Below are 21,858 nucleotides of genomic sequence, written 5' to 3' on the forward strand. Positions count from 1 at the left end.
GTGGAGAGAGAATCTTGTCTGGCCATTCTGGAATCGGCTCTATGGTGTCGGGCTCCTTCCATGCCCGTGTGGTGATAAGATCCACTAAGGGATACACAGGAGGGGACATCCAGGACGTACATGGGCCCGTGCCAAAAGCCTCTAGGAACACTGACTTATCCATAGAAGGTTTTGGGGCTGACCAACCTCCCCTCTGGTGGAGGATCTCCATGATGTCACCAAAGGAGACATCCTCGGGAGGTGACCTGGGGGAACCTTCTCCATCTAAATTAGTATCTTCTGTCAAGGACTCGGGGGAGTCCAGGTGCCTCCTTTTACATAGGTAGGTAGGTACTAGGTTACTGGCCCTAGGGCCTATATAAGCCTAGCCAAAAATGTACCCTGGCTTTCGCCTGTGCCCCTGTCGAGCAGAGCTCACACGTGTGCTTATGGGGACCCTCTTCAGTGGGACTCTCTGAAGAGGGCTCGTGAGCCATGAGGGGGTTCCTCCAGATGAACTGCCTGTGGGTCCTCTAGCATGGGCTATCCCTGGGACAAGCTGAAGGGAGTCGGAACCGAATCCAAGGGAGTCTGGACAGAATCCAAGGAAATAGGCTGGGGTCTCGATCCTTGAGAGAGAACCCTCTCCACCACGTCGAACGCCGATGGACAGCGTACTTCCTTAGCACCCAACAAGGAGGAAGCTCTCCCTGGGTCTGCCATGAGAATTGGGGCAGAGACAGGAGCAGCCGGAGCTCCGAAGGAATGGCTCGGATCCGACAAAGTCAGAGCCAAAGACACCTCCATCCCCTCGGATCCGAACTGGTCTGATCCGAGGAACTCAAGGTAATCGCCAGAGTCGAGGTTGGAGGAACCGTCGGCGCCGAACACCCAGCTCCGAGGATCCCTGGATCCATAAACCCCAAAACCGCAGGCAGGATCGGGGAAGGAGAAATCGGATGAAACAAGGGCATGGAGATCCCACCTCCAGAGGGAGAGGGGCCTGGCAAGACTCGCATTTGGACTTGGGTCTGAATGAATCTCCTCATCATCCTGTCCATATCCAACTCAGATAGACTCTGAGTCGAGTGCGAGGAGGTGACCAACTCGGATCTGGCTGGTCGTTGCGATGACCAAGATGAAGCCCTCAGATCAAAGGGCTTGGTTGGCTCCAGGGAGAACCTCGGGGATTGGAGCTGAGGAGATGTAGGTCTAGACTCTTTAGAAGGCAGGCTAGGGAAGGGCTCCTGCTCTGGAGACCACTTACGGGGCCTATCCCCCCTCTTGTCTCTATCCTTGTTCTTCCTGTCCTTTCCTTTGGCCTCCCCTTCAACAGGTCTAGTGGGAAGGTGAGTCCCAGCCTGAGGGGGAGGTTGAGCAAATGCTGGGGGAGCCGAGGCAGATGAATCCATGGAAGAAACAGGTAGAAGGCCTTCTTCAACCAGTTTGGCCTTCCATTCTTTTAAGGCCCTGGGGTTAAACCCGGCACACACGCTGCACTGAATGGAAAGATGGGGAACACCCAGGCAAATAACACACATTGTGTGTGGCCATCAGCCAGTGAAAGCTTCTGGCCACACACACTCATTTTTTGAAGGTAGGCTTTGGCTGATCAGCCACACTACTAACACACAGCCAACCTGCTTAAAACTAACACTTTAGCACACACAGCAAAGGGGTAGGGAGAGCCTTACTAGACTACTTTACAACAACGTTTTTTTTTTTTTTAAACCAACGAACAGTGAAAGGGGAAGGAAAGGGAACTAAACGACAACACACTCTCACTAAAGAGAGCAAAAAACGACCAAAAGTCACTTATTAACAACCCAACACTTGGAGCTACAGAGATCATGATGCTGATGCAAGAAGCAGCAAACAAGATCGGAGGGAAGGTAGGAGATGGTAATGGGTTATGGGTAAAGGGGAGGAGCTTGGAACTCTGAGTAGATGCTTGAAAATTTGGCGGCTCGGATCCGATATGGATCCGAATACCCAAAGGTTGCAGATAAAATTAAGTTAACTACTTCAGATATATGGTTCAAATGGCAGAAGAATTATGCGGGAAAGCATAAAATTTAGATTCTATGGAGAATAGGGAGATTTCACAGGTGGTCTAGTATGAAAGGTCCCTTTCAGAAAGGCTTTGGATAACTTGTGAGACATAATATTCAATCCTTCAAATCCAAGATGAAAATTAGAAAAAGCAGCCAGTTGAACACTAACTGTTGCTGCTGCAGCTCCTTTGTTAAAAATCAGTCAAAAACTCTAAAATGGAGGCCATAGGGGCTTGGTAAGGATCAATATTGTTCTTATAGGCCCATATAGAGAAAATTTTCCATTTGCTACGGTATAGCTTCCTAGTAAAAGATTTATGAGAGGACAAGAGGATTTTGTTTTGTCTCACTGGAGAGGTTATGGAACCTGGTTATGATGAGAATTGGAGCAGCCAAGCTGCCAGCTTCAGGGACTGCAGAGAGGGATGAAGTTCCCCTGATGAGTCCGTCAGAAGGTCCGGAACTGGGTCCAGAATCCAAGGGTCTTCCAAAAGATGACATCAAAGGAAGGGGAACCAGATCTGACGAGGCCAATGAGGGGCTATTAGAATGATGGTCCTTCCAGGGTTTTTGCTTTCTGTAGAACCTTGGGTATCAATGGGATTGGTGGAAATGCATAGAGGAGACCAGGAGGCCAATCGTGTACCAGTGCGTCCCTTGGGGCTTCTGGAAGGGAAATCAGGGCAAAGTAGCTTCTGCATTTTGTGTTCATATGACTGGCAAAAAGGTCAAGCAAGGCTGGCCCCTCCTGCGGAATATCCTGTCTGCTATTTCTTTCTTGAGGGACCACTCGTGGGGCAACAACATTGCCCTGCTCAGCTTGTCTGCTATCACACTGGATTTCCCCGGGATGTGCGTTGCCAACAGAAAGTGCTGGGTGGAAAAAGCCCACTGCCAAACTCTGAAACCCTCGAGACAAAGGGGGTAAGACCTGGTTTCTCCTTGTTTGTTCAAATACCAGACCACCGACATGTTCTCTGAATCACAATCGTACCCAGAGGAAGAGAGTCCTGAAAGTACTGCAAAGCCAAAAGTACCACTCTCATCTTCAGGACATTGATATGCAGATGTGTCTTTTGATCAGTCCATGTGCCTTGGGCTGTCTTTCCCTGAAAATGCCCCCCCCCCCCTATTAGTGAAGTGTCCGTGGTCACTGTGGCTGCTGAAGAGGGTAGCACAAATGGGCATCCTATCGTGACATGAAGTGAGGTCAACGACTGCTGAAGATCCTTTTTGCAGGAATTTGTGATCATTATCGTGTGAGACATGGGGAGGTCTTGGCAAGACCATTGAGTGAACAGCCACTGTAGTATCCACATGTGCATATGAGCTAGTGGTATGGCTAGAATTGCTGCTACCATTATGCCTAATAATTTCAGAACTTCTGATGCTGGTGCTCTGTCTCTGGATATCAGAACGCTGACATGCTGATAAAGAAGAAAGACTCTTTCTATTGGAAGCCTTAGTGTGGTGGTGGTGTCCAGTTCTGCCCCGATAAAAACGATATGCTGCGATGGAGACAAGGCAGATATTTCTGAGTTGATTGTAATGCCCAGATGATTGCAGAGTGGACTCCCTGGCCTGAATGAGTTGATGCCTGGTGGTGGCATTAAGGAGCCAATCATCTAGGTATGGAAACACCTGGAATCCTAGATGCCTCAGGTGAGCCGTGACCACTGCCATACATTTGAACACTCTGGGGGCTGTAGTGAGACCAAAGGGCAGGGCTCGAAACTGGTAATGATTGGCTCCCAGCCGGAAGCGCAGATGATCCCTGGATGGCCTGGCCATTTTTATGTGGTAGTACGCATCCTTGAGCTCTGTTGAGCACATCCAATTGTCTTTCCCTAAGAAAGAAAGTATAGACTGAAGCGACCATTCGTAAATTCTCTTTCTTTACACATTTGTTCAGTCTGCTGAGGTCCAATATGGGTCTCCAGTCCCAGTCTGTTTTTGAAACTAAAGTAAGTTAGTTCCAGATCCTGTCTGGTCTGCTGGGACTGGTTGGACGACTCTTTCTTAGCAACGTTTGGACCTCTTATTGTTGCTTGTTCCCTGTAACTGGATGTAACGTCCGGGATTTTTCTTATGGGTGGAGGGGGTGTGGCAAATGGGATGAAGTATCCTCTGGAAATTATACTTTGTACCCAGCTGTCTTTTGTTATTTTGAGCCAGACGTCTGGGTATAAAGATAAGCGACCCCCGACTGCCTTCAGAACAGGACAGTCAGGCCTGCTTTCAGGAACGCTGGTAGGGCTTCCTAGAGAAGTGATCACTGTCGCCCTGGTGTTGCAGACCCCCTCTGCTGCGAGAGCGGCGTCTTCCATTAATGCCCCCTCCTCTGCCTCTGGAGGGGGGTTCACCACATGTTTCCTGAAAGGCTCCTTGGGCTTTTCGGAACCACATTTTTTCTCCCCTTTGACCCTTAAGGTAGGGTCTGGTAGGGGTGGAAAAATGGACCCCGACGGCAGAGTCTTTCCATCCTGCTCACACCTGGTTAAGGTTTCCGTCACTTTAGGCCCAAAAAGGGATGAGCCATCAAAGGGAGTATTCATGAAGGATGACTTGAAGGGCTCAGCGAAGGAACACAAGCACATCCAGGAGTGTCTCCTAAGAGCAACTCCTGTACCCACTGCCCTACTTGTTCCATCAGCTGCATATGAGATGAGGCGCATGGATGAGTTTACTAAAGAATTGGGGGGTAGCAAGCTGGGAGGCCACTTTGTCGGCAGCGCCTGCAGCTACTGTACCCTGAAGAGTATCTCCTAGCTCTTTAAGGAAATCTGTTTGTAACCTGGTAAAATGGGTTAAATAGTTGAGCGAATGAAGAGCAAAAGTCGCTGAACTAAACATGCGCTTCCCATATCTATCCATGATCCTGGAGTCTCTGTTAGGAAGATGGATATATGAGGAAGTTTCAGACATTTCCTTTTTGGTGGCTGCCACCACCACGACATCAACTGGAACACCTTTTGTTAAGAAAGATATGTCAAGGGGGGCAGAAATGAACTTATTAAGCCTCCTAGGGACAGGCTCCATAGTATCCGGAGACTCCCACGTCCTTCATGAGACCAGCTGCATCAGCTCATCGAAGGGCGGAGACCCGAAAGCCTTCAGGAGAACCGACTCATCCTCAGTAGGGCTTTTGGACTGCCAGTCACCCCTATGCCTAAGGATTTCAAGTATCTCAGCGAATGAGATATCTTCAGAGGGGACCGTGGGGACACTTCTGACTCATCTAAGTCAGTATGTGATGTTAGAGACTCCTGGGGGGAGTCTAGATGTTTCCTCTTACACAATCTCTTCCTGGGAACCTCATCAGTGGCAGCTTCTGGTGAGGTCTCGGAAGAGCAAGGGCCACCCAATGGGGCTTCCTGAGGCTCTGGGTCTCTATGCTTGGCCAGTATGTCTGAGGAAGAAGCAGACACAGGCGCTTTAGGGAAGGAGGAAGCCAGACCTGAGTTTGAGGATGTCTTAGGAGACATGACTCTCCTCATGGCATCAAAAGCACCTCTGCTCAGATGAGAGGGAACCGGCGGTTCCGAGGAAACAATCGATACCCCCGACACCGGGACAATGGGGTCCGAACCAGAGGTAGGAGCCGAGCTGATCCAAGCTGAAGCCCCGACAGGCACAGTCAGAATCGACAAGTCAGTCCGACTATCCTCCCAGGACTCTACCAGAGAGTGTCGGCTCCTAGAGTCCTCGATCGGCACCGAGGATGTCAGAGTGAAAAGACCTGAAGACATTGGAGCAGGCGTTGGCTCCAAGGGTTCCACGATCAACAGGTCCGACTCCTCTGGCTCCAGAGGACCAGCATGGCTCAGAGGAGGAACAGTTTGAGTTGGTGCAAGGGTCTTTGGCTCTGAAGCCATTTGGGTCGAAGCTGATAACATTTTTGCCAAGGCCGGTGCCGATAACAGCTTCTGCACCACACGATCCACATCCAGATCAGAAAGACTAATAGAGTATCGAGAGGAGCGCACTGAAGATGGTACCAACTGCAGTAACGGACTCTTAAGAGCTACGGATACCAGTTCCAAGACTAGGGACCGGTTCCGAAAAGAAAAAAAACTGTCAGCTCTGACGGCAGTTGAACCGAAGCTGAAGATTTTTTGGTTTCTTAGAGTCTGAAGTCTTAGAAGACTGGACTTGCTGGATCCATCTTGGTTGCTCAAAGCTTCTTGAAAGGATGGTTTCAACAAACCTCTGTCAATTACTTTTCTTTTCCTTTCCTGTAGTACCCTGGAGGAGAAGGAATGGCATACAGAACAGCTATCATGTAAATGCAGGGCTCCTACACAGTAGACACAATTTCCATGGCTGTCTGTACATCTTTTGGCTACATTTTGGGCACTTCTTAAAACCTGACTTAGGAAGTTTCTCTTGGTCAGCCATAGTAATCTCAAAGCAAAAAAATTACTGTCACCCTAGAAAATTCTTAACAGCAATTATTCACACAAGCCATAAAATCAGGCTAAATCACACATATAGAGTAATACTAATATAAATGCTAAAGTGACAGAAAAAGTCCGTCTAAAGCACACAATAAGAAATTTTTAAAAAAGGACAGCTGCTAAGAGACTCAACAAACCTTATACAATATTGTCTAAGGAATAATATATGGCAAAGATACTGTCAACTGCAAACTTCAACAGTAATTAAGAACTAAGCCTTATTTAAAAAAAATCTTACGGCTAAACACACCACACAGCAAATGACCATCACTATCTAAGTAATAAGTATAAATTGTGACAAAAGGTCACTGAATAAACACACTAATATTAGAAAAAGAGTTTTAAACTAGGCCTAAAACGAGGCCAACTAGGAATTTTTAAAGCACACTAATGGGAAGGGATATAAAGTAGGTAAGCACACCAAAAAGCTACAACCGCTTTATAAAACTATTCTAAATTACCTTAAGACTATCTAACTAGCAAAATTTTTAAGTAAAGAATGGAAAAAAAAACAAACAGTTTTACTTGCCCGAGCTAATGCAGAACCTCCGATCTGTTTCAGCGGCAAACTAAATCCTAGGTAACTCTAGGTGCATCATGGGATAGTGACTTGGCCTCGAACTATTTGAAGACCTCGAGCTTTGCAATTGGCCGACTCAGAGCCGAGGGATTGGCTCCGAACCCATCAGTAAAGATGGAACGGCGAGACAGAACAACTTCACATGTACAGTTGTGTACACTTACCATAAATGTAGATGTTCGAGTGTATTCACTTTGCAGTCATCACCTGTGGGGTTATCCCTGCTATGGTCACCCTCGGCCGGCCCAAATACCAGAGTCAATGTTTTTCTCCTTTGGCTGCTGTCGCATACTGCCTGACGTCAGGACATCAGTGCTATAAAGGACAGCAGCTGATGCCATTACATCAGTTTTTCGTGCCCTAATAAGGAGGAAGGAGGATGGGAAACCAGGACTGCAACAGTGAATAAACTCGAATGCTAAGTTTACACAACTGTACTATGTTCCTCGTGTTTCACTGTTGCAGTCATCACCTGTGGAAGGATTCCCAAAGCAGAAGATAGGGATGTGGTAGGCTTAGTAAGACACTTAGAAATGGGTCAGCATGCCCTGCAGAACTGCAGAGGCAAACCCTACCGTAACCATAGAAAATAGAGGTAGGTGGTAATGCTTGGTAAAGGTATGGACAGAAGTCCAGGTGGCAGCTTCCAAGATGTCCCTGGTGGGAACTCCTCTGAGAAATCCTGTGGAAGCGGAGGCTGCCCTAGTGGAATGGGTTCCAACAGACTTGGGGGGGGGGGGGTTCCATGTAATCTGTAGCAGAAATGGATACAGTGTGATATCCATTTGGAAATGGTTTGTTTGGAAATGGGCTTCCCCTCTGCCCCTGGGGCAAAGCTGACAAGTAGTTGGTCCATTTTTCTGAAGGATTTGGTATGGTCTAGATAGTATATGAACTGTTTGTGCACATCTAGTGAGTGCATAATTCTCTCCCCCTTGTTCTGAGGGTTAGAAAAGAAGGTGGATAGATGTATGGCCTGATTGAGAGTTACATTAGACACCACTTTGGGCATAAAGGAGGGATTAGTTCTCAGGAAGACCCCGCCTGCGTGGAACATGATGAAGGGCTCAATGGCCATCAGAGCCTGAAGTTCTGAAACTCTCCTGGCTGAGGTGACAGCTAGGTGAAAAGCAGTCTTCCAGGAGAGGAATCTTAGTTCTGCTGAAGCAGCAGGTTCGAAGGGTGGTAAAGTAAGTTTTTCCAAAACATAATTCAGGTCCCAGGCTGGAGTGGAGATCTGATATTAGCAGTCCCTCTGAAGAATTGTTTAAATCAAAGGATGGGTGAATAGGGGCTGTTCTGTATCAGAATGAGCAGAGATGACTGAGGTGTGGATTTTAATACAGGAGAAGGAGAGGCCAACTACTAAGTAGCTCCGCTAGGTAGTCTAGGATAAGAAGGATGGAAGGTTGTGAGGTATTGCCCCCTCTGGACGGGCTCCTGGAGCAAAATCATTTCCATTTTCTTGCATAAAATTTTCTGGTGCTGGGGCTTCTGGCCTCTGTGATAACGTCTAGGACCTGTTTGCTTAACTGGGTCCCCTTGTTTGCCTTTAGAGTATTAGCCATGCTGATAGTTTGAGAGTCTGCAAGTCTGGGTGCAGCATTCATCCCCCCCACTTTAGTTGAGAGGTCTGACATTAGGGGAAGCTGCTGGGAGGCTGTAAGGTCAGGCTGCGCAGTAAGGGCTACCAATGTTGTCTGGGCCAATCTGGAGCAATGAGGATGGCTTTCAGTCTCCCCTCCCTTATTTTGATCAGTATCTTTGGAATAAGAGGCGGAGGAGGGAATGCGTATACAAAGAGGGTATTCTGGGGAAGGTCAATGCATCCACCTTTCACGCTAGGTGGTGATACTCCCTGGTACAGAATTTTTTTTAGCTGATGGTTGAAGTGTGAAGCAAAGAGATCCACCTCCAGAGTCCCCCACTCATGAGTGATCTGTAAAAAGATTTTTCTGTGGAGCTGCCATTCGTGAGGCTCCAGTAAGTTTCTGCTTAAGTGGTCTGCCAGGGTGTTGTTGATCCCTGGTAGGTATTGGGCTATCAGGTGTAGTCCCATGGAAGAGGCTGTCAGCCATAGGTTCATGGCTAGACTGCACAGAGGGTAAGATTGGGTCCCTCCATGTTTGGTGATGTCCCAAATTACTGTGGTGCTGTCTGTTTTGATAAGGAAACCCCGGGCTTGAGATGGGGTTTGAAGGAAGTCAGAGTCTTTTGTACTGCCATCATTTCCTTCAGGCTGATGTGTAGGGGAAGGTGCTGTGCATCCCAAAGACCTTGGGTGCACCTGCCTTCTAGGTGAGCACCCCAAGCTGTGTCCGAGGCGTCGGTGGTAATGGTCTGCCCAGTTGGGTGAAGGAAAAACCCTTGTTCTGAGCATAGGCCCTTGCCCACCAGAGAAACTCAGCCCTTATACAGTGGATCAGAGGGAGAGAGGTCTCTAGGGGCTGAGAGTGCTGACACCAAAGGTTCTTTAGGTACCACTGAAGATTTCTCATGTGAAGCCTGGTCAGAGGAATTAGAAGGATGCAAGATGCCATGTACCCCAAGGCTCGGAGGAACTTCCTGGTAGTGAGGGGAGTTCTGGAAGCCAGCTGGGTGAAATAGAGAGGCAAAAGGCTCTCCTTTTCTGGGGATAGGAAGGCCATTTGGGATGCTGTGTCCAGCAGTGCTCCCAAGAAAATGATCTTCCTGGAGGGTGTTTGCTTTGATTTCTTCTCATTGATGGTGTAACCCCAAGGAGATTAGGAGGGTTTTGACAAAGAGGAGGTCCTCGAGTAGCTTTTCTTTGCAGTCTGCCTGAATAAGGCAGTCATCCAGATAAGGGCAAAGTTGTATATTTTTCGGCCTGCAGAAGGCTATGGCCAGGGCTAAGCATTTGGTGAATACCATGGGAGCAGTAGATACGCCAAAGGGTAGCACAGAGAACTGAAAGTGTTGTGAGCCTGCTCTGAAACGAAGGAATTTCCTGCAGGATTCCCTTATGGGGATGTGGAGGTAGGCATCTTTTAGATCTAGGGTTACTAACCAGGCATTTTTTGTCAGCATAGCCAGCAGCTGTTGTAAGGTTAGCATTTTGAATTTGAGGACCGCCAGGAAGGTGTTCAGAATGGCTAGATCCAGGATGGGGTACCACGTGCCCTCTTTTCTCGGAACCAGGAATAGTCTGGAATAAAAGTCTTTGCCTGCTAGATCTGAGGGAACAGGTTCTACTGCCCTTGGGATATGACAGTTTGGACTTGTTTCAATGCCTCTGCCCACTGATTTGGAGGCAAGTCTGGGTATCCGCTTAGAACTGGGAGTTCACTGAAGGAGAATTTGTATTCCTGAAAAATTATCTTTAAGATCTATTGGTCCTTTTTTACAGAGAGCCAATTTATTTTGCAGAGTGAGAGCCTTCCTCTTAGTTTTTGGTGAGTGGAAAGAGGGCAAAGGAGGGAGAGGGAGTCATTGAAAATTTTTGCCATAAAGGGATGGCTTAGAACTCCCTGCCTTTGGAGTGGAAGTGGTCCACTATTTGGTTCTCTGCTGTCCCTGAGGTGGGAGTCTGGGTGGTCTGTCCCTGCCAGGTTTACCTTGCCCCTGTTTGCTAGGTGCAGGAAATGACCAGTGTTTTGAGAGAAAATTCCTGCTGAACCTAGGAGGTTGTACCTGAAGGAAATCTTTTACTGTCTGGATAGATTTTGCTTTGTCTTCCATCTTTTTAATTACCTCTTCTGCTTTTTCTCCAAACAAGCAGTCCTTATCCAAGGGTGCATCAAGTAATTTAGATTTGACATGATCAGGGAGAGTTGTTCCTTCAACCATGCATGTCTCCTAATGAAAGATCCTGACACTGCTGCCCTGCTAGAGGCTTCTACAGCGTCAAATCCACAGTGTAATGAGTGTTTAGCCACTTGACAATTAGAGTGCAGTAAATCTGCTAACTCTTTCGAATTGGCACAGTCAGGAAACATAGAAATGTTTTTGTTTTAACAGTTCCAAAGTGTGTTGTTGATATTTTAACATGTGGAACTGGCAGTTAAGAGCTCTAATAGCCAAGGTAGTAGAGGTGTATACTTTTTTACCCCATCTGTCCAGAGCTCTGGACTCCTTGTCAGAAGGAGTAGGATTCTTTGTAGCTCATTTTGGTCCCTGTGTAATGACCTCTGGGTTTGCAACAGGATTTCTGTACAGGTATTCGTGAGAATCTGGTACGCTGTAATACCGGTCAGGTTTTCTGGGAGTAGGTGGGAGGGCATCTGGAGTTGAACTGGATTCCTGGAAGACATCATCAACCACCTCTAAGATAGGAGGGATGGCCAAGGGTCTGTGCTAGAGCAGGTCTAGAAACTCTCCTAGTCTTTTCTTAGACAGAGGGAAGTCCTGGGATTCCCAGTGGAAATGTTCCCTGAGGGTGTGAAGGGTTTCCCCAAAGGAAAGAAGTTCTGGTGGGCAGGCAGAGGGAATGGATTCCTCTGCATCTGAATCCTCATAAGCAGTCAGAGGTTGTGGTTCCTCTACAAACTCTGAATAATCAGATTCCTCAGAATCCTGTTCTGTGATTGTATCAGGAGAAAGGTCTCTTTTCCTTTGAGAAGTTGTGGCCTGACTACCTCTAATAAGGGAGATAAGATCCTCTGCCATTTTAAGCATTTGAGTTTGGGGAGGAGAATAGGAGTAACATGGTGGCTAGAGGTAGTTTTCCTGGGAATGGCTTTGCCTCTAGGCCTAAGTGAATCCATTGGTCTGAGAGGAAGGATAGTCGGAAGAGACGTTATTTTTTGTCTGGAATCAGTAGTGCGAAAGGCCTCCTCGTAAGCCAGTGCCTGCGTTGCGGCTCTGGACCCAACAGAAGGAGACGAAGATTTCTGCAGCATACCGGACTCTAAAAGGGTCTTGGTAGAGGCCTGCAAAGGTATCAAATTGGGCAGCAGGGGCTGCGAAAGCACCTCACTGAATTCCGAAGGAACTGACAACCTGCTTAGCGGTAGCGTCGTCAGAAGGCTTGGCCTTGTGTGGTCTGTCTCTATCTTTATCCTTACATTTCTTTGACTGTCTACGGAAGGTTGGCTGACTGACACCATCTCGGAATGCGAAGATGGAAGACGAAAATCCCTGGCTACACAATAAGAGCTCTATGACGAATGGTTCTCGCATTAAAGAGGGCACAGAACCGGCAAAGGAGGACATCGCGATCTGGGCCTAAACAAGTGACGTAGTATGAGTGGAAGTCTCAGTGTGGTATTTGCTTGCGCAGGAGACACAATTGTTAACTTTTTCAGACATTGGTTAGTGCAAGGAAAAAAAAAAAGGATCCCCAAAGGGGTACTTAGCTTTAGACGTTTTCAGCTGTAAATCAAAACTCTGGTAGTGACCGACCAGCACACTTGCAAGCTGCTTCTGCTAAGAGTTCCACAGCAAGAAAGACTGATGTAATGGCATCGTCTGCTCTCCTTTATAGCACGGACGTCAGGCAGCATGCGACAGCAGCCGACACAGAAAAACATTGACTCTGGTATTCAGGCCGGCCAAGGTCTACCCCAGCAGGGATAAACCCACAGGTGATGACTGCAACAGTGGAACATGAAGAACATCTTCTTTTGCATTGTAAATAGACTTTGCTTTCTATTTTTCTTGGAACTGCAGGCCACTGCGGCCAGCCCATCTTGCACATATGAATTAAATCTGTGCTTACTTGTTTATGGATATATCACTTTACTGTAGTACCCAATGCCAATATCAAGCTATCTCGTTTAAAGATAGTGTTGACATTTTAGCAGATATAAATTACAGCCATCATCTCTTAAATTTACCTCCTTGTTTTTTTTTAGGGTCCTCCCCACTCAGACAACCACACCTACCTAACCTTTTTGACTCATCTCGTCTTCCACTGGCTGGCTGTAGCCACATTGCTAGCTGCACCAAGAGACGTGGTAAGATGAGGCATCAGCCTCAGGTGGTTTTGATTTTTTTTTAATTAGATTCTACCCACAGTCCTGTTCTCATGCCTGAAGACTAATGAGGTCAAAGTTGGCAGACTGCAGGCTATCCACCAATGTGCACTGTAGCTACAGTAGGGCTGGAACACCCCCCCCCCCCCACCGTCTCCATTATGAGCTGTAGACTTTGCCAGAAATCTCAATCTCCTGGGGACAGGCTAACCAGCAAAACCTCCTCCTGCTTCCCTAACCTTCCAAACAATTTCCCCAAGAACTTTGTCTACTATCTGAATGCTGCCTATCGGGGCCCCATTCCTTTGATCGCAAGCTGCGCACAAGGCAAATTCTTTTTAGACAAGCAAAACCAGAGGGATTTTTTATTCAAAAGTTTGGTTATGTTGTTCCCACAGACTCTTCGGGTACCACTGGATTCTTATTATGTGAAGCTTAGCAAGGGCCATCATTAAGCTAGATATTGACATGCATCTAAAAATCTCCAGAAAGGTTTTACAGTCAAGCGGGTCAGTTGTGTCATCCGATGGAAGGATCGGACCAAGAATTTTGTCCCGAGTAACAGACATCCTGACCCTCTCGATATTCAGTACTACTGCAAAAAAAAAAAAAAAATCCTGTACACTGAAAAGTAGCCTTAATTTCTACAGGGATATGCCCATGATGAACAACAAAACAAACAGTGACAACTTTCCTCACTTCCCCCTCTGAGGCTGCCTGACTGAGGCAATCAAAAATAAAGGGAAAATCAAACATTCCTTGTGCTTAGATGGGTAAAAAGTGAAGCTAAACATCCAGTTAAGACTCCATGCAATGAAAAGTCTACACTAACAAAGAGCAAGAAGCAGCCACTCTGGCAGAGACATTAGCTGCATCACACCTACCCCATTATGGATGCAGTCTGCTACATGCAAATTTGGTGATTCTAATCCAGGAGATTTGCCAGCTATTTTCTTGAACTTGTCCAAGATCTGTTCCAGTATACCCATTTCATATCAAATCACAAGTCTGACAAGAGATGACCATGACTACACGAGTTTCAGACATACTTCCTGAATCTATCCAGCAATCTGTTTTACCTAGCACAGGGTAGAGTGCTGAAACCTGGTGTTAACCTAGATTCTTGGAAGAATCCAGGGGGACAACAGCAGGGTCAGATAAAATTGCTATTGCAAAAGATGCTTGGATTTTTCCCAGGATCCTGTCAAAATAAAAGTTGATTTTCTTTAGAGTAGGGGTCTGTGAGCTCAACTTTAGAAAAGTTCTCCTGAGGGAATAATGACTTGCTGTACCTAGTAATCAAGTACTGTTGCCAGGACTTGTAGAGGTACTTAACCTCTCACCTGAAATGCTCCCCCATTATATATAAACTTTAATCCACGAGAGACAACTCACTGCCAAAACACCACATGCTTTTCGGAAAATATCTTGTAATAAGAGGAAAAAAATATCCAGGCCTAACTTGAAAATTGGTGCCATAGCTGCCCAATATTTGGAAATCGGGAGAAAAGATCACCTAAAAACCTGTACCTTTACCAGCATCAGCAAACTTATCAATTAAAAGTGGGAATGAATGAGTAGAGCAGTGGGTTGAAATCAGCCTTTTGCAAGTGCATTTGCTGACCATCTTCTGAGGCATCACACAAGCTACAGAAAATAGCTCCCCCCCCCAAAAAAAATAAACAGAATTCTTGTAAAGTCAACTATACCAGACATATGTAAAGCAAAATCTTAACTGGGAGTATTTTTCGATCTTGAGGTCAAGCATGAAAAGTACAACAAACTTGCAGGGAATAAGTAACCATTCACTTCATGCGACAAAAATCCATTTAGAAATGAGCTTTCTGCTGGTGTTTTTAGTATGGGGAAGAAACCAATGATCTTACTGAAGTTATGACTGCTCTTGAAGTCAGGCTGAAGCACAAACATTAGGTTGTGGTAAATTCCATATATAACAAATTTTACAGTAACAGGGATCCTTATGCTTTGGAACATGTAATATCTGCAGAAAAATAAACGGTTAAAGAAAACAATGAAAAAAACAGACATACAATTAAGGATCTGCTCACCTGAATTCTTTGCTTTTCCATTTTTTGCAATTCCTCTAGTGCAGCTTCAGGGTTTTTCTTCCGCAGCTCATCAAACTCCTTCAAGACCTCTTTCTGTTTTGCTTTTTTCATTAACTTGTGGTACCTAGTAAAGTGGAAGAAATTATTTTTAATTAAGTGTATTATACAGAAGATAAAAAGATACACACATCTGGATAATAAAATCAATACTGAATATGAAAACAGCTAGGTAGGTTTTTAACACTATATTGAGATAACCACAATTTTAATTTAAGCAGCTATTCTGCTAACTGAAAGATCTGAGCATTTGTCTTTCGATTACAATGTTATACAAACTTCCTGTAAGATTTGAAGTCAGTTCTGTGCCATCTCAGAATACTTATTCTGAAATTCAAGCAGGTATAAAGTATCAAAGAGAATGCGTTCTGAAATGTAAATCACCAGATGAATTATTCAGTTGAGTTTTAAATGATGTTTTTATTTTTAATCTGATGTATGGAAAACAAACTGTGTCTCAATACCAAAGTACACAACTCTTCAGGAAACAAAGAATGTTAAAATTTTAAATGAGTCTTTTCTATGAAAGGAGACATTTTTTTGCTGCTAAACTACATAAACATTTGCCAGTGCAGAATGTTGGCTTGCAGTGGGCTGAACGGCAGCAACAGTGGTCAAGGATGTGTGATATGAAATCATGCATTTTAGGTTCCTAGTTTTACAAAAGCAACACAGTTAATACCACTTACAGAAATGTGAAAAAAGGGTTAAAATACAAAAATATAAAACATATATTGAACATAGCAATTTTTCAATGCATTCAAAATGGTAACAAAAACTTCCACTTGCAAACTGCTTGATAAGCTTTCATTTTACTTACCACATATCTTTCACAACCATTCAACCAGGAGCAATAGTCTGCCAGTTTACTGCATAGGATTAAAACTACAAGTTGCTACAGCATCTATTCTAGTGGCTTTGATTTTCCTAACTTACATCTTCCTGTACGATTCACAGCAAACCACTTACTCAGTAGTGCTAATGAATCACCCCAGAAAAGACCTGTGCTGTGCCTGGAGTCAAAATACTTAAGTAAATTAAATAAATTATCTAAAGAAATGCTGCAGTTTGGCTCCAGTGCAAGGCAATTCACACAGACATTTTTTGTGTTGGTATGTTAAGTGAATGAGGCATTTCTGAAGCCTAGGAATTTTGGATGTCTAGAAAATGGAGATGACCATTGATGTTGAATGAAAATGATTACAACTGTCAGAAAAAAAAAAGCTGCTAGAAAAAGAGTCCAAGTAGCCACTACAAACAAAAGCGAAATGAATCCAACAGGCTACTAGCGGAATCACAAAGACGCTGGAGACGTGAATAATTCCACACTTTTAATAAAGGTTTAGCGCTTTCATCTAGTACAACCAGACTTCATCTTAAGCTGCACAAGAATGCTTACTTTAATGCCCATACTTTCTTGTCTGGAAGTAAAGCTGAAGAGGAGCAGTACAAAATACTCGGTATGTACATTTCAACTTGAAATTAAGAAAGGAGACAAACTGCACACAACTTTCCTAGTAGGAATGATGAAAACAATACAGTGAGAGTAGAAGTATTTTCTCTTCTAGATAAGTTTATGATAGCTTGAAAAGTGGTATCATAAGCTGATGAACTATGACCTGAGATTAAAATGGGTGCTACTTCATGCAAGTTTAAATAATGAAGGGAAATGTTTTTCATATAAGTCTACAGTCCTGTGCATTAAATATGCAGGTTGTATTCTAAAGGTTAATATTTTTAAACTTAGTTCCTCATTGTGAATATTTATTTTTATTTAACTGGGGTAGAATACTAATCTCAATAAACTATTTTCAGACTCAGCTTGTGTCAAAGACTTAACTGGAGTAAAAAAATAAAACACACACACGTATACTTAACATACTATTGTAAAAATGAAGTTAAAAACAAATATGTACTGGAAAAAATAAAGTGAAGTACAAACGGTACAAGTTAGGACCCTTCTAACAGGATTGTAGAAATGATTAAGGATGTCAAGTTCTATGGATAGAAGGTTACTTACAGATAAATGACAGGTGGCAGCGAACGATGGAATTGGACTGGAATAAAGAAAACGGGTAAGAAAATAAGGGGGAAGAGTATGGTGATGGTACATTAGAGCATGTGCTGTAGAAGAGAGCAACACCGTTAAGTAGTGTAGAGAAAGGCAGTTACGAAACAACAGTTAATGAAGCACTTATGCTGTGCTTGCCTACAAATGTGGCTTCTAAAATGTCTAAATGTTTGAACAGAGCTTGTGGAAGTTACCTGACTTGGGGATGAAGCCCCAGATTTTAGGAAAATCTATAGCTTGCATAGAAATTAATTTTGTAAAGATGCATCACTGAGAATCTTCTATACAAAATTCCGCAAGGTATAGGCCATAGTTCAAGAGGAGACTTGAAAAAACATACTGAAAATGGAAAACAAAAATTATTAAATCATTGTGCAGTTTATGGTCATTTAAAATGCCCAGTAACATTTATTTATTTATCGGTCCAAAGATGTATACTAGACCAATGACCACCAGGGTCTTTAGAAGCCTAGCTGTGCAATTCAATCCAATTATGTCCTTATGTATTGTGGGAATTTTGGGGGGTTATGATAGTTAGGAAGTTTCTAGAGATTATGTATGTTAGACAGGGGCAGACAGTAATGCCAAACGATCAAAGACACGGGAGGCAGACTCGAGGTGAATTTCCCATCCACTGGTCAAGGTTATGCTTAAACAGAGTTATGGATGAACTCTTCTTCATATGGATGGGGAGCCTGTTCCACAGCATGGGGATCTTCAAAGAAGCAACTCTCTCACCAACATGTCTTATTTATGTCACAAGCAAAATTTAAATCCTTGGATATAATGCTTCTGATTGCTGTTCATTTCATGGATGTCATGCAAAAGTTCCATCAGAGATGGATCCATGGATGCCATGTATGCCAGTCATAGACTGCCTCTCAGTAACCTGTAGGAGGCAACTGAGATAGAGCTTTAAGGTAATCTGTGTAGGACAATGTGTTTATACCCTGGATTCTCTTGACAAGGAAACTTTCTAGGCATTCCAACTCATGCATATCTCTGGTCAGGTGCATGCTGAAGGAGGGCATTATATTCAATAATAGGTCTGATATGGGTCAAATAAAATGTCTCCGACTTCCTTGAACCCAGATGTCATATCCTTACTTCATGGAGGAATCTATGACACTTTTCAATATGCAGTCATCTGCAAACTTAGTCAGCCAAGTGACCTTGACATTAGCATTTACCTCCAGGAAGTAGATACCAAACAGAAGCAGACCCAGCACAGAGACTTCAGGTACCCCCACTGGTGACTGGTCTTTTACTAGAGTTGGTACCACCAATTCTGACTTCCTGGGTCCTGTCTATGAGACAAATGACAATCCAGTGAGTTATGTAGGGGTTTATGCCCTGTTTGGTGAGTTTGCCAACTATGCTCATTTTGGGTACTGTATCGAATGCCTTAGCCAGGTCCAAGTAGGTGGTATGTACCCATTCTCCCTTCATCCATTGCCATGGTAACTTTCTCAAAGTAGTCCACCAGGTTTAGTAAGCAAGACCTTTTCCTGACAAAGCCAAACTGGGATGGGTCCAGAGTCTGAAGATTGCCCATGTTTTTGTTGACCATCTCCAAGACAATTTGTTCCATGGCTTTGCATATTAGACTAGTCAGACTAATAGGTCAGTAGTTTCTGGGGTTGGTTGATGGCCCACCCTTGTGAAGTGGGACAAAGTACAGTTTTGTACCTACCAAAAATGTAGATGTTCGAGTGCTAATACAGCTGCAGTCATAAGAGATGGGGTTATCCTGCCGTCAGGCGGGTCCTCGGTCGGCCGAATTCCAAAGTCTAGGTCCGGCGTCGGTTGTCGTCGCTTCTTCCCTGACGTCAGTGTGGCAGGGGTATAAAAAAACCAGCAGACGCCATTTTCTTCAGTTTTTCTTGCCCCAGATGTCAGGTGCCCCCAGAAGGAAGGCAAAACATAAACTTATGTAATAATGCAATGTAATATAATCAAAAAACAGTAGTTTGCAAGCAAATACTCCATAAAGAATACCCCAATCAGGTTGTATGAGGAGGTGTTTGTCATAAGGCCTGTCCCAAGAGGGGATGGAGGGAGGGAAACCTGGACTGCCGCTGTATTAGCACTCTAACATCTACATTTATGGTAGGTACAAAACTGTACTATGTTCATCGTGCATACAGCTGCAGTCATAACAGATGGGTAGAATCCCAAAGCTAAAAAGGGGTGGCAGGCACTAAGTGGAACTAGGAGGAGCAAGGATGCCCTGCAAGACTGCTGTGGCAAAGCCCGCTCTAGATTTAGAGTATAGTGGAAGGGGATAGTGCTTGGAGAAAGTGTGCGCAGAACTCCAAGTGGCTGCTTCTAAAATATCCTTTGTAGGAACTCCCCTGAGGAAAGCTGCAGAGGTAGCTGTGGCTCTTGTGGAGTGAGATCTGATGCTTGTAGGTACAGTTTTTCCATGAAATGAGTAGCAAAAACGTATGCAGTGGGCTATCCATTTTGAGATTGTCTGTTTGGAAATAGCCTTTCCTTGAGCACCTGTAGCATAGGACACAAAGAGTTGCTCTGATTTTCTGAATGGCTTTGCCCTATCCAAATAATATTGAAGTTGTCTGTGAATGTCCAAGGAATGTAGTAGTCTTTCCCCTTTGTTTTGTGGGTTAGGATAAAAGGTAGGTAAGTGGATAGTCTGATTCAAGGCTACACTGGATACTACCTTTGTCATAAAGGAAGGGTTGGTTCGTAAGGAAACTCTGTCCTGATGGAAAATGATGAAAGGTTGCACCGCCATGAGGGCTTGTAGTTCCGAAACCCTGCGTGCTGAGGTGATAGCCAGAAGGAAGGCTGTTTTCCATGACGAATATTGCAGTTCTGTTGAGGCAGCTGGCTCAAATGGAGGCAGAGTCAGTTTTTCTAAAATGAAGTTGAGGTCCCAAGCAGGTACTGGTGGTTTCCTTGGGGGCTTTATATTCTTAGCCCCTCTGAGGAACTGTCTTAAGAGAGGATGAGAGAATAAAGGAGGATCAGTGTTGTATTGTGCAGAAATGGCCGAAGCATGGATCTTGATGGAGGAGAAGGAAAGTCCACTGTTTAACATCTCAGCTAGGTACTGTAATATTTGAGGTAAATTTAGAACCCAAGGATTCTGGCCCTTTTTCTGATTCCAGGCACAAAACCGTTTCCATTTGACAGAGTAGGCTTTTCTAGTCGAAGGTCTTCTGGCCTCCAAGGTGACATCCTGCACCTCCTTGGAGAGGAGGGTCTGTTGGGAAATCAAGGAATCCTCCATGCGGCTAGATTGAGGGTTTTTAGCTGACTGTGAAGAGTTTTGAAGTTGTGCTGGGTCAACAGTAGAGGCACTAGAGGCAGGATCCATGGAGGGGACTGCGTCAGGCTCTTCAGGAGTGGATACCAGTGTTGCCTTGGCCAGTCTGGAGCAATGAGAATCATCTTTGGCCTCTCTGCTCTGGCTTTTAATAGAACTTTGGGCAGCAGAGGAAGAGGTGGAAAGGCATAGACTGTCAATGTTGTCCAATTGAAAGAAAGTGCGTCCACTTTACAGGCCTGTGGATGATAGGTCCTTGAGCAAAATTTTTTCAGTTGGTAATTTTTGTGGGTAGCAAAGAGATCTAGGTCTGGCCGTCCCCGTGCCTGAATTATGTTTGCGAAAACTTGAGGATGCAACTTCCATTCGTGTGGATCTGTCATATTTCTGCTTAGGTTGTCTGCCAGCGTATTTTCCTTCCCTGGCAGGAATTGTGCTTGAAGTTGGATTTGCAATTCCAGAGCAGTGTTCCAAAGGGACATGGCTAGTCTGCACAGGGGGTATGAATGAGTTCCTCCCCGTTTGTTTATGTACCACATCACTGTGGTGTTGTCTGTCCTTATCAATAGCTGGCCTGGATGCAGTAGGTCTTTGAAGGCCATAATAGCATTTTGTACTGCTAGCATTTCCTTTTGATTGATGTGTAGGTGCTTCTCTTTTTGGGACCATTTGCCCTGAATGCACTGATCTATCATGTGCGCCCCACCAGGCGTAGTCCGAGGCGTCTGTTGTGATGATTTGATTTGCTTGAGGCATGCAGAAGGGGATACCTATGTTTCTTTGGCATGCTTGAGCCCACCACAGAAATTCCTTTTGAAGACATGGAATGAGTGGTATAATTGTTTCCAAACTGTGGCTGTGTTGAGACCATAAGTTTTTTAGGTACCACTGAAGTTTCCTCATATGCAGCTTTGCACATGGGATCAGTAGGATGCAAGATGCCATGAATCCCAGAGCCTGCAGGACTTTCCTTGCAGTCAGCCTGGTGAAGGTTGCCATTTTTCTGAAGTATTGAGATAGTTGCCCTTGCTTCTCTGACGTGAGGTAGGCCATCTGGGTGTTTGTATTCGAGCTGGCACCCAGGAAAATTATTGCTTGAGAGGGTATTAGTTTTGATTTCTATTTGTTGACTGTGTATCCCAGAAAGTTCAACAATTTTATTACAAAGGCCAGGTGTTTCAGAAGTATGTGCTTGCTGTCCGCTTGGATCAGGCAGTCGTCCAGATATGGGTATATTTGTATCCCTTGAAGTCTGCAGAAGGCAATTACTGATGCCAGGCATTTCGTAAGCACTCTGGGCGCAGTAGATAAGCCAAAGGGCAATGCAGAGAATTGATAATGGGTTGAACCTGCAAGAAATCTGAGG

The 21,858-nt window shown here is 44.8% G+C and overlaps 1 protein-coding gene across 1 annotated transcript in view; it reads right to left on the reverse strand.

Moving 5' to 3' along the window:
• LOC122789725 (U3 small nucleolar RNA-associated protein 14 homolog A-like) overlaps nt 1-21,858 on the reverse strand; it is a gene marked incomplete at its 5' end in the record, with an annotated part of 741,986 nt that overhangs the window by 555,155 nt on the left and 164,973 nt on the right. The window contains 1 exon segment of the mRNA XM_044057160.1: nt 15,073-15,196. Within this exon segment, the coding sequence (XP_043913095.1) occupies nt 15,073-15,196 (124 nt within the window).

This window comes from Protopterus annectens, chromosome 15.part0, assembly GCF_019279795.1.
Source record: "Protopterus annectens isolate FY-2018-M chromosome 15.part0, PAN1.0, whole genome shotgun sequence".
In the NCBI taxonomy this organism is placed as follows: domain Eukaryota; kingdom Metazoa; phylum Chordata; order Ceratodontiformes; family Protopteridae; genus Protopterus; species Protopterus annectens.